This window comes from Schistocerca cancellata, chromosome 4, assembly GCF_023864275.1.
Source record: "Schistocerca cancellata isolate TAMUIC-IGC-003103 chromosome 4, iqSchCanc2.1, whole genome shotgun sequence".
NCBI classification, from domain to species: domain Eukaryota; kingdom Metazoa; phylum Arthropoda; class Insecta; order Orthoptera; family Acrididae; genus Schistocerca; species Schistocerca cancellata.
Window position 1 is genome coordinate 240,481,125 of NC_064629.1, and position 13,863 is coordinate 240,494,987.

The 13,863-nt window shown below is 42.4% G+C and overlaps 1 protein-coding gene across 1 annotated transcript in view; it reads right to left on the minus strand.

Moving 5' to 3' along the window:
- The window catches only part of LOC126184041 (inactive phospholipase C-like protein 2), a 749,749-nt gene that overhangs the window by 226,717 nt on the left and 509,169 nt on the right, over positions 1-13,863 (minus strand). Inside the window, exon 8 of the mRNA XM_049926398.1 lies at positions 11,883-12,086. Coding sequence (XP_049782355.1) covers positions 11,883-12,086 — 204 coding nt within the window. The remainder of the gene's footprint in view (positions 1-11,882; positions 12,087-13,863) is intronic.

Sequence of the window (13,863 nt, forward strand, 5' to 3'; positions counted from 1 at the left end):
CTACTTCCCAGATCACATTTGAAAAAGTTCAGGTATCTGCGGACGAGCGTAGTATGTCAGATGTCTATTTGCTATTTTATGACAACCGTATCAATCCAGGTGCTGCGCGTCTGATGCCTATGGTTTGGCCAACAGAGCGGGGGACAGTTGTTTTTTCGGTTTAGCAATGAATACACTTTTTTTGTTAATGCATCTAATGCTCTAAGGCGTACGTATAAGTATAACAACATTAGAAAAGCCAAATTTTTATCATTGTTGTATGAGTAATGTTAGAACATCAATGGAACAAAAAAAAGTGTCCCTGAAGAGACACACAGCGAAGCAGACCTAGTTGAATGTGGGTCAGGGGTACTGACCCCTCTGCTGGGTAAACAAATAGGTTGCGTAAGCATATTGTGGAGAAAAGGTATAAATAGTTGTTGTAAGTGTGAATGTGGGTGGTAGTGGTGCCTTCAGTCAATAAGTGAGCTAGTCGAACGATCGTGGATTAGTCACATAATGCGAGCAGCCACTGGGCGGTACGTGACTGGAAATAATTCCGACCCAGAAATTTTCGCGTTCGGAGGACTAAATGAGAAATCTAGTGACGTCAGTAGTCAAGCAAGTGACGAACATGCTAGAAGACGATAGTGAATAGAACAAGCCAGTGCAGGCGCTGCCAAGACGTGTATTGGTTGTTCCGCTTAGAGAACCGGCCGTAGGTACGAACTCAGTATCCCTGCAAGGTAGGCCACCATGCGTTACAGACAATCGGCCTTCACAGTGAAATATAAATAGATGGAAATCAAATTTCTGGCGACTGCTAAAAATTCTCAAGAGTTGTTTCTACTGATATAGTCTGCTAGAATTATGTTCTTTACGTTCTGAAACTGTAGTTTTGTTTCAAATCTATCCTCTCTTAAAACTTCTTTAGTTTCTGTCCTCCGTATCCTAAAGAAGGTGTTGCTCTGACACCTGTGACCACTAGTGTTTTACCACTGATGGCAGCGCCTCCTTTCATTAAAATTTCTGCTACAATTCCATCCGGTTCCCTCTTCCCTCTCGTGTTGAGATAAAGGCCGTACCTAACTTTGCGCAGGTCCAACTTTGCAACCAGCCGAGTGGCGTACAAACAAGCAGCCTGCGAAACCCTGCTGTTGTGTGCTAAAATAACGTTGGTGCAGCAATCTGCTATGCAGCAGTCTGCCATAGCTGTGGGTTGGGTTTCCACATGCCACGGCCGAACACTGTACTCCCGCAGCCACCTGCGCGATAGGAGGTGGGCTCCTGTCACAGCATAGCTAGCCTGAGCAACTATAAATTCTCCCCGCTCAGACACAAGCAAGTAGTTGACTCCCGACTCCAGCCGCCGCCGTGACATCTCCAAGCCAGCTGACGGTCCAATATGGTGCCGAGCAGCTTCAGCCTCAGTAAGCAGCGTCATCAGATAGGCCTGCTGTTCCCGGGTCTTGAGTTGGTTCCGCCGAGCATCTCTGAGCAGTTCCGAGGGTCCTACGTTCAGTACCGGGCGTCAGCACTCCTGACAGGCTGTTTGGAGCTGCTAGCAGTCCACCATGTCGACTGGCAGGCTGATGCCATCCTTGAGTCAGTAGGGCAGCTTCACCGGTCATCGCTATTTCGCTGTGGCAGCACCCGGCTGCCAATGCTCGTATTGTACTATATGTTAACCGGGGACGTAGAAACGACGGAGAGGCTCTGTCCCCGCCGCAGCCGCAGTGGTCCACAACCCCACGACGACTACCGCAGTCGACTTCACTCCTCCGCCGCCCCACACCGAACCCAGGGTTATTGTGCGGTTCGGCCCGCTGTGGACCCCCCCAAGGAACGTCTCACACCAGATGAGTGTAAGCCCTATGTTTGAGTGGTAGAGTAATGGTGGTGTACGCGTACGTGGAGAACTTGTTTGCGCAGCAATCGCCGATGTAGTGTAACTGAAATGGAATAAGGGGAACCAGCCAGCATTCTCCGAGGCAGATGGAAAACCGCCTAAAAACCATCCACAGACTGGCCGGTTGATCGTACCTCGACACAGATCCGCCGGGCGGATTAGTGCCGGGAACCAGGCGCTCCTTCGCGCCCGAAAGCCGTGCGTTAGACCGCACGGCCAACCGGGCGGGTTTGCCAGTGTTTACACACATGTTGCCACGAGACTTTATGCGCTAACGGCGTCAAGCCGGGCTTCCACAGGCATGAATTTCTTGTGCGTGTATCCCGCACAACTGTGCTTACATGCACATTAGCGTTTCTACACGTCGAAGCTGGAAATGCCATTCATGCGACTTTCAAGGTGGTGACAAGTGACATTATTCGTACGGGAGTTTAGTAGCTTTTAACCTAAGTGCTTGTAGTGACACTGATGAACAAAAAGCGGACACACAAATGTTGCGTATGGAAATAGACATCTCGTAGGAATAATTTCGGTACATCCAATACGCTAGTAAGGGAGTTATCTGCCGAGGACGACGTTTCGTTCGAAAATAATTTTGGAATGAGCAAAATCAATTTTGAAATCTCTTTGAGCCATATTTCTGGCTCTGTACAAAAGCCTAAGAGGCGCATGTAAGATGTCCTTCCAAGCCGCATTAAATTACAAGCAACACTGAAATATCTGGCAACTGGAGTCACTGCAATATATGTATTGCATTTCGGAGAGCAGTATTTTTAAATTTTTATGTCATCTACAATACACTGAAGGTACATCTGAAAGTAAGATATTCATCTCGACAGTCCAGCTTTGTTTATATTTTCAGGGTTAATCAAGGTTCTGATAGGTCACTGGTGTTGTAAATATACGTTTGTTTTACCGGTGAAATACTTAATTTTCTAACCAAACTTTTTACTACTGTGCAAAACAGTCATTACTCAGTAACAGCGCCAATACGAACACTGTTATATATGCATAAGATTTTAAAGTGGGTCAAGAGCAGTTTTAAACATCTAAAGCCACAAATAAATTTCCATTGTATCGTGATATTTACACTCAATGGCTAAAAGAAAAAATTATCATCTCATACAGAAATTAAAATATCTTCACAGTGTTGTCTGTTTTGCAGTAATATGAACCGCAACAATGTCACTCATTTACAATACTTTTCAATCCATTTCGCCACTTCAAACGATGATGTCTTACTCTATTACAAGTAAGTGATTATAAAGAGTTGCTGAATACTAAGAAGTTGTTCCTGTCGCGTTGTTTAAGAACAGTTTGCCACTTTAGAATGTACTTATTTACGTAGTTGAAAACTAAGCCTATTATTCTAGTATGACGTAAATAAACACACTATTTAGATCTGTAATGTCCGACGAAACAGTAGACTGGAGTAGATCCACCTATCGGCAGCTATTGAAGCTCGTAGGCGATGGTAGGGGAAGCGACATCGTGCAAGAAAGTAGAACGGCTTTCAACTTAGGTAACTTACGCGTACGTTGGCAGGACAGTGTGGAAGTTGGGTGTCTTATGTGTGGAAACACGAAAAAGTCGCACGGAGCCACGTAAGGCGAGTAAGGTACGTAGATCAGCGGAACCCCGCCATTTTTAGCCAAAAACTGTCTAACAGAGATGGCTGTGTGTGCAGGTGCGCTATCGTGGAAGAGTCAGTCTACTGTCTGCCACAAATCGGGTCTTTTTCGACTAACACTGTTGCACACTCTTCTTAAAATTTGCAAACTTATCTCTCGAATTATTTCAATATCTTCGTCGATTCGGGCAGTTGATGGACGTCTAGAACGAGGTTTGCTATCACTCGACATGTTGCGTTTCTTAAATCGAGCAAACCACTCGTACACATGAGTTTTTCCCATAGCATCATCTTGGTAAGATGTTTTCAACATCAAAACAGTTTAAGCAGCATTTTTACCAAGTAGAAAACTAAATTTCACAGCTGTCGTCGTTCATTTAAACTTGCCATCATAAAAAACGAAACAAGAACAAAACAAGAAGAAAACAGCGCTAGCAAAATCAGTCAGTGCAGATGAACAGAACAAGCCAGGTCGACAACACAGGTGGCACTAAACTGGAAATGAGTTGTGCTTGGGTAACCCTCGTAGACCTCTTGTACGGAAATAATTCTGAATAAAGAATGTTGATACTGAATGAGCTTTCCCAACTACGCGCTCGCTCCGGTGTAGGTAAAACGCAACCCACAGTTCCCACACATGTCATTCTGTGGCAGAAGCGGCGTTAATGGCTTCTGGTATCAATGTTGACTGCTGCTCAGCCGCGTATTGCTCAGAAATGAGGCGCCACCACATTTTGATGCCAGGGAAGCGACTTGGGAGACCTGATACCGTTACATGTAGTATAAACCTATCTACTGTCGGAATACGTGATACTGCACAAGACATAAGCAGCTGTTTCAACCCCAAACCAACTCTCCCGAGAGCGGGTTCGATATTCCTTGGTCACGGTGTCTCAGAACAGATGCAATCTCAACATCTGTATGTGTTTTGCTGATTCAGTCTTTACCAGACCTCATTCTAATTTGTACTGAACCTAGACCTCTGTCAGCACTACTGCCTGGCTCACCCATTGTAACTACGATGACTTTCTTGGTGATATCTTTACAAAGTGAGCCTAAATCTTCTGCAACATGACCCAGAGAAGCATAAGCTTAAGAGTTGGTGACCTATATTCTGATCCTAGGTCAAAAAATGGTTCAAATGGCTCTGAGCACTATGGGACTCAACATCTTAGGTCATAAGTCCCCTAGAACTTAGAACTACTTAAACCTAACTAACCTAAGGACATCACACACACCCATGCCCGAGGCAGGATTCGAATCTGCGACCGTAGCAGTCCCGCGGTTCAGGACTGCAGCGCCAGAACCGCACGGTCACCGCGGCCGGCGATCCTAGGTCATCTTGCAAAAGTTGGTCCACACATCTAGCATGAGAACTATATAACAAAAATACACTGATGTGCAAAAATTCAGGAGAAGGATACCTTCTACATGTTGTCACTGCCAACTGACATAACTCGATGAAACTTGGACCATAAATAGAAAGTCACCGCGATTTCTGATGGACTCAAGGACAATATAAAACGCGGAGAATGGTTCTTAATAGGGTATGTGATCATCAAGGATAGCAAGATATGCTCTGCAACGTGCTCCGATGCTGCCCACAAGGTTGATAAGGAGTTCTTGTGGTAGGGCGTTCCATAAGCGCGGATGACAACTGCGGGATTAATCGACGGTCCTCTCGATGGTATTTAACTCGGGGAAACGGACATGCCAGTCAATTCGTCGAATATTCTCTAGTTACAAGACCTTCTCCGCCTGCACTGTTCGATGGGTCGTGCATTGTCATCCGTGGAAATTTAGGGCTGATTGTAAACGTGAAAAGATGCACATGAGGAAGCAGTACAGTGTGACTAACGTTGACCGGCAATGTACCGTGTTCAAAGATTTCGAGGTCAGTACGCGTTTGCAACATTATACCACCTTAAAATTTTATTTTTGTGGGGATCTGTACCCTCTAAACGTTTAATAAAAGAAAACATGGTCCGTAGTAGGCTGTAATATAGACGAGCTACATTTAAATCGTGCGATTAGCTGATTTCGATGACCTGTCATTTTCAAGCATCTTGGTATCACCTTCGTTTGCAGATACTTTTTACTGAACCATATATATTCGTTAAACTTCAGCATCTTTATCCAAGTACGTCAGTACTGAATTACAGTATCCCATGCCGTACTAGGAAAAGTCTTGTACCAAGGGACCGTAGTCCTTAATATTTGACACAAATCTCAATTTCATACCTCTACCCGTCCCTGTGAAAAAGGAGTCTGAACAGGTGGACAGACAGACGGACGACAAAGTGATTCGATAACGCTTGCATTTTTATCGGCTGAAGTACGGAACTTTAAAAAGGCCGTCTAGTCCCAAATGTGTCAGTTTATATATATCTTTCCCTTGGACGCAAAGGAAGGAAGCGAGTACTAAAAAATTTACATACTTAGGCAAGTACTACAAGAAGCACGGAAGAGTTCAATTACTTTGACAGAACGGCGAAATGGACAAACTAGATAATGGTCTCCACAGACGGCCAAACTAAGAAGGTAAAATTAGATTGTTATAAGGCTGTACCAACGTTCCACTATAATGGCGGATATGGAAATGAGAGTAGAGCAGTAGTCCTACAGAGCAATTAAAGAAAGTCACACAACACTACTCTTCCAGACACTGAAAAACTGCTTGGAAAAGTATCTGCCTATTCACTTTCATGCGAGTATGTGGGACCAACCCAACAAATACCTGATTGATCGGATCAAAACATCTATGGAAGGAAGAAAGTTTGGAGTCTAACGTCCCATCGACAGTGAGGTCATTACAGATGGAGCCCAGGTTCGGATTAGGGAAGGAAATCGGCCGTGCCCTTTTAAAAGGAGCCGGCCGGAGTGGCCGTGCGGTTCTAGGCGCTACAGTCTGGAACCGCGAGACCGCTACGGTCGCAGGTTCGAATCCTGGTTAGGTTTAAGTAGTTCTAAGTTCTAGGGGACTGATGACCTCAGATGTTCAGTCCCATAGTGCTCAGAGCCATTTGAACCATTTGAACCAAATCGCTCGGTAAAAGTATCTATGGTTTTGGCTGCGCTGAGGATGAGTAACTACAACTCCGCAAGTAAATGCAAGTACACATCGGAATACGTGCTGCATCGGCTACTCCCCGTCGATGACCCAGCTACAGATTTACACGAACACACACAAATACAGACCACGTTAGACCAGAAGTACGACACTGAAGCTGTCACTTATCAGTATGTGTAAGAAGAGGTTGTAGTGACGCTGGCCTCGTTAAAGAAAGAGAAAACACCTGAAACCGAAGGTATTCTTGCAACTAGCGCCACAGATCGTACTCTATTTAACATCTGCACTAAATGAAGCACTGCGACTAGGAAGGTTACTTCAATCACGGAAGACGATGGAAACAGCAATTTTCAAAAAAATATGGTAGACAAGATCCCTCGTAACGTAAGTAATACAGCCGTAGTAGCCCTATAAGAACTTTGGTTGAGGTCCACGAGCGCCTCCTGTGTAATCAACTGCAGCTACGCAGGGAGCATAGCATCAGTCAAGTTTCAGAAAGGGCTTACAATGGGCGCTGATGACCACGCTGTTTAACGCCCGAAAACCTCAAACCAAACGCACAGAAATGGCTTATCGACTAACGTCATAATAGAGGCACTCAAGATAGTAGGAATACTTGCGAGATTACTGCGAGAGACGAGATGTGGAATACCGACAGGTGATTAAACGAACAGCAGGGGGATGCCTGCAGGAATCCATTAGTGGACCTATCTTCTAGCATCTGACGATAGAACTAATACTCAGTCTGACGCTCGGTGACATTGATGAGAAGAGTTCGTGGCGAACGCCAGCTATTTTCTAGCAGTAGTTACTGCAAACTCAAGAGGCGCTTTGCAGAACAAATCCTACAGAGAGGAAATAAGGATGTGATGCAAAAGAAAGAAACTGATTACAGCAGGGCACAAAACTATCTGCACTGCCTGGTAAAAGAAGTGAAGTACCCAGAAGGCTAGGAGGAAACGAAATGAAACTTAATGGGTTGAGAGGGTATGTTATGTTATTTCGGTGATAATACCGAATCCAGAATTACGAAGAACTTGGCAGTATGAGCCCAGTTATCAGTACGACGTTGCACTCCCTCTGGTCTATATGCATGCATTGATTCGGTTGGAAACGCAAAGCTACTGTGCGCTAAAGAAGTAAGGGATTCTGAAATTAAACTTACTGTTATGAGCGTATAAGGGCAGTTCAAGCAGCTCGTCCACTGGTTGGCATTATGATGTCCTTATGATGCCCCTTCGCATTCTTACTTGTTTGATATTTCAGCATAAGGTAGTGGCTGGATTCAAGTGATATTATCTTAATAAGCTGAGTTTTGAAAGGGCAGTCCGCAGCGTATTGTCAGTCAGCGTTTTCTATTTCTTGATTAACAATGACCAGAGTCAGAGGAGATGGCTTACATCTGGATGCTTCTATCATTTCTATCATTCCCACAGAGAATGTAATTTTGATCTTCTTCAGGCCACTAATTTGATTGATATTTACATAATCAATTAAGGGAAATAGTTCTTAGTATGACCACCAGCAGAATCACAAAATATACAGGGTATCCCTAGAGGAATAGTCAGTATTCAGGGATACGAGCCGGCCGGTGGGGCCGAGCGGTTCTAGGCGCTTGAATCTGGAACCGCGCGACCGCTACAGTCGCCGGTTAGAATCCTGCCTCGGACATGGATGTGTGTGATGTCCTTAGGTTACTTAGCTTTAAGTAGTTCTAAGTTCTAGGGGACTGATGACCTCTGATGTTAAGTCCCATAGTGCTCAGAGCCATTTGAGCCAAGGGATACGATAAGAACGATATGGAAGCAAGAAAATCAGGTGATCAGAGCTATGAACACTTTTCACTTCGCTACTACGAAACACATCTTTTCTAAATCAAATGGGACTTAACTTCTGGGGTCACCAGTCTCCTAGAACGTAGAACTATGCACTTAAACCTAACTAACCTAAGGATATCACACACACCCATTCGAACTTGCGATCGTAGCGGTCGCGCGGTTCCAGACTGTACCGCCTAGAACCGCTCGGCCACACGGCCGGCACATCTCTTCTACTGATGAAGTGCTGTTAGCACATAGTGTGCATTTTAGAGACCATGTTTATTAGACTACTTGCTTCGAACGATCATACGTGTCATCATATAGCTGAAAATTCACCATTCCTGGAACATCCTGTAAAGGGCTCTTCAGTGTCCTCATCCAAGGCATGAGTAATGAATTGAAAATAGAATGACGCCACTTCATTTGTGCTCTTTTACAATATAAACATAAAAAATATTCGCTTCTCCCAAGAACATGCATGCTGAAAGAATACATAAAAAGTTACCACTTAAAGTAAACGTCATCGGTTGCTATATTTGGCAGGGATATATTTTTTTGCAAAGTCTATGCAGATAGCCACATTCTTTTAGCTTTTACTTGCCTATAATTTACTGGGCGACGGGGGGGGGGGGGGGAGGGGGGGGATGGGGGGCGAACGCCCAAGTATTGTGTTTGCTCTGTCCTCTCATGTACGGATGTATAGCAATTGACCTTCCGGCTTCTTTCCCCTAAAAAAACCTGTTTTACATGGTTCCTAACCCTTACAGCAAAGCTTTGAACGCTAATATCTGTGGAGTCGTTTGGTTATTCCCCAGTTTTAGTCTCTCAGCAAATGAGTATGGTCAGTCTGAGCCAAACTGTAACTATTACTCAGTTGCGAAAGAAAAGTGGCTCAAATGTTTCTTTTCCCCCTGACCCTTCATTTACGGTACGTGAAATTCAGAACTTAAATATCAGTCTCACAAAGCGATTCTCAAAAATGCTCGAGAAAATTGAGTTGGAATTTTTCGAAAGTCTTTAATACACTAAAGTATAGCCGATTTTATAAAAGATCGATAATTAAGAATTTATATATAAAACTTTGAACATAGCTGCTAAGGTTCAGTGACCGTGTCAGAATTATATTGGAACAAATAAGCCCTCGGTCACAAACATTAAGTCAAAATTGACCAGGTTTCGACGCTACTATGAGCGTCGTCTTCAGAATTAGACTAACTGTTCTAAAACATATTAAGTATATAATACATTAATAAAATTAAAGTTTGTACTGACTGGAAAAAGATGCAGTACTTACAAGTCACATATTAAAAAAGATCTAAGCCGGAAAGGCGACGTCATAAATAGTTGTAAGTAAGATGGCGAGCCGCTAAGGGCTGCTCGTACTTTAGTGAACAAGGGTTGCAACAAGACTCAGGTGTCCACGTTAGAAAGTGTGGGGCTGGCCGCAGTGGTCTAGCGGTTCTGGCGCTGCAGTCCGGAACCGCGGGACTGCTACGGTCGCAGGTTCGAATCCTGCCTCGGGCATGGGTGTGTGTGATGTCCTTAGGTTAGTTAGGTTTAAGTAGTTCTAAGTTCTAGGGGACTTACGACCTAAGATGTTGAGTCCCATAGTGCTCAGAGCCATTTGAACCATTTTGAACCAGAAAGTGTGGGCAAGTAAACATTGTGTTGCTACGAGCGCCATCTAGTAGCCGCAGAAACAACTAGGCTACTGTACATTCAAAATTAGACACATAAATTGTGATGCAGCTGATTCAGGCATAACGTAAGCACTAATGATAATAGGATGAAGTTACATATTTATCTGCTTTAAACAGAGATACAATTTGTAACGTAAAAAAACCGTTAGTTATGACACAAGAAAACAGCTAAGATGTAACAGGAAAACAGCATTTCGGTAAACTGCATGAGGAAATCTGAATCAAAGATCAAGCAATGGCTTTATACAGTCGAAAAAGTTTTTATTTCGCAGCTGTAGCTGTTCGTTGAGAATGAGGCCATCATGACGAGAGAGATGTTTGAAAATCTCCAATTCCTCTAAAACATCTAACCCACGCCCCTTCTTTTCGGTATGCAGAATATTGTTATCGCCTATGGCTTTAGGCACGTGTCCAATAATTAAGAGATGATCGGCAAGGATGAATTTAGGGGACTGGCGCCGTTCTTTCTCAATAGATGTTTTTTATATCTGATAGTGAAAGCACGTCCAGTTTGTCCTATATCATAGGAGGAGCAGGTATCACAGATGATCTTATAAACGCCAGAACTTTCTGTAGGGGAGCGAATGGCTTTCAAATTATGAATGAAGTTTCTCTTTAGATTATTATTAGTAGAGAAGGCAACATTGCAGTTGTATTTGTTGCGAAGCATGCGCTGAATCTAATAGGAAATGAGCCCTATGAAAGGAATAGAAAAACGGTCTTTTGGGTTAATTTCAGTGCATGGGGTGTTGAACGTGGTAGTTCTTGCAGTTTTCTTTTTTAGAATATCGTCCACTATGTTAGGCGTATATTCATTATTGACTGCTATGGTTTTAAGTAAATTAATCTCCTCATTAAATTTTTCTGTTGAAAGTGGTATAGAGGTGGCTCGGTGGACGGCAGAGTGAAAAAAGGCCATTTTTTGAGACTGTGGATGAAAAGAAGAAGCAGGCACGATTTGGTCAGTATACGTTTCTTTTCGAAAAATATTGAAAGTGATGTTATTGTCTTCTATTGTAAACGTCAAGTAATGTAATTGGCGGTTTTCGTTTTCGAGTTCAATAGTGAAAGAAATTTTTTCATGGAGGTCGTTAAAAAGTTTAAATATATGATCAATTCTGTCGGCGGGTCCGTTATAGATGACTAGAATATCATCAACGTATCTTGTGTAAGAAAGGATACCTAGTGAAGCGGCTGAGACACGGTTAAACAGCTTTTTTTCCAAGGAATTGATAAAGATGTCGGCAAGGATGCCGGCTAAAGGGTTGCCTGTAGCGAGCCCATCAGACTGCTGGTACAGTTTTCCGTTGAATTCAAAGTAGTTGTACTTGGCAACGACATTAATGAGATTCAGAAAATTGGTAATCTGTTCATCTGATAGATCTTTTCTAAATTGACGTAAATTTTCTTCCACAATGATGAGCGTCTCATGTACAAATTTTAATTTTATTAATGTATTATATACCTAATATGTTTTAGAACAGTTAGTCTAATTCTGAAGACGACGCTCATAGTAGCGTCGAAACCTGGTCAATTTTGACTTAATATTTGTAACCGAGGGCTTATTTGTTCTAATATAAGAATTTATATTTTGAATGAAGCTAAATTTTTGTGTGTGATATGTAATTAGAAATAAGAGGACGTAAATTTTTCATAAAACTACAATTACATGTGTGATAATTAGCATATCTGATTTATTTTATATTTAAATGACGTAGGCATTCATACTTAACGGAAAAAACCTAAAACATAACGAGAGAAACAAAAAGCTTACTTCTGACAGATCGGCAGCCACTGCCGAGCGCCCGGATGATTCCCTCTACGCCCGTATCCCCTCTCAGCTGACCCTCTGAAAGGAACGAATTCTGGCAGCTGGAAATGTAGTAGTCAGTAATCGGTTTTGACATGTCCTGCCATAAAACGGAATGTGATGGAGCAAACACGTCGCATTCTTTCGATGTCAAATATCTTGCGAGACCTGAAACAAGAGCACAATTAGCAAATTTTGAACTTTTCTCATAAAAAAACTGTGCACAATAAAAATAATTCATAATAGCATTCAAGAAATGTATTCAAATTCTGTAAATAAAGACTGCAATAAGTATGCACTGAATGGGTCAAACTGCAACACCCACAAGTTTTGACGCTACAATATTGATCTTTGACACGCTAGAGTAGAAGGTGCCACATAAACAGAAAAAAATCTGCAAGTTCCGCACGTTTTCTAATTAATAATGTAAAAGCCGACTTTCTTTTTTCATATGTGTAAGATCACGTATGTTAGGTAAATTCGCATCAAAAATTTAGATTCAAGCATTTTACCTATTAACTAATCATGCAGTTCGTGTCGTTTCTCTTTTATATTCTACTGATGGCATCAAAACTTATGCGTGTGATATATTGGGTATATCGACTTTAAGCGCAGCTAAAAAGGTAATTAGTACTATATAATCATTTGTACACCGCATTTGCGTCTTCCACAAACGTTGACTGTAATATCCTACCTAGGTCAGACAATCGTTTACCTCATTTCAGTGTAAATAAAGCGATATATATAAATTTAATTTTGTAAGTTGACGAGTGCCGTGCATAATGCACTTTGTAGCAACTCGACAATTTTGAGCTATAGTTATGCATTCTACAGATTTTGCCAACTACATCTGGTTTGGAAATCGTTTACCTTTAAATGCAGTGTGATTACTTACATAATCAGTCGAATATTTCTACCCTTTTCCCTTGTTGGCTGGTTTGGTCTAAGGATGTTTTTGAAAGTTTAACGTGAGCAATGTTCTTATGAAATCGACTACAATGGCGTAATATAATTTTTGCGCATATTAAAACTGTCATATGTAGTAACATTTAGTTTCCCATTTCAACAACAGACAAAGTATGTTGGAGACTCGAAGTTCCGAGTAGCTATGGGTAATCTAAATATTTTCACGGGTCTTTCGCTTGTTACAAAAGAAAGTCACTTGCTTGGGCATTATTCGCTGCAGTTTTTAGAGGGAACTTTTAATTCTTGTGGCATAAGAGTTTAACAGATCTATAAATTAGATGATAATCAGTAGGCTTGGTTTAAAGTTATTTATTTTCAGCTCAGAAAAATATTTCACCAATCACAATGGGCTACTGTGAATACTATTCTTTTTCAGTGGGTGAGTCAGTACTAGTTAGTAAGCCGATGGAAATCGCCCTGAATACTGTCAGACTATTGGAAGCTATTGCAAGGGGGTGTATTGCGCTAGCTACCAAGAGACACATACCAGAGATACCAATGGCACCTCAGGTACTTCCCTCTGCCGTAGATACCATCTATTCTCTCGAAAATGCAGGACCTATCATCACTCGCCGTCTTGACTGTGAGTGGTGTGTCAGTGGTACTTCTAGCTGCCAAGAGCAAGTGATGCGTCAGTGCAACGTCTAGGTACCCTGTACAATTAGCACAGGGACCAGCGAGACCCAGCCTCCTAACTAGTAAGTCTGAGGTTCTGTCGAACATTGTTTAACATTCCGACCGTTGCTGTAGGTATGCTTGGACTGATTACAATAGTAGTGTCATCTGAAAAAAAACTAATCCTGTTTGTTGTTTGTAGGATGGAAGGTCGTTTACGTGTATGAGGAACAAAAGCGGACATAAAACTGAGCCTTGGGGAACGCCATTCATGATTTCTCCCCAGCCATAATAATTCCTCAGACTACATTGGTCAAATTATGAAGTACAACTTTCTGCAATCGTGTGGTTAGACATGACGTTA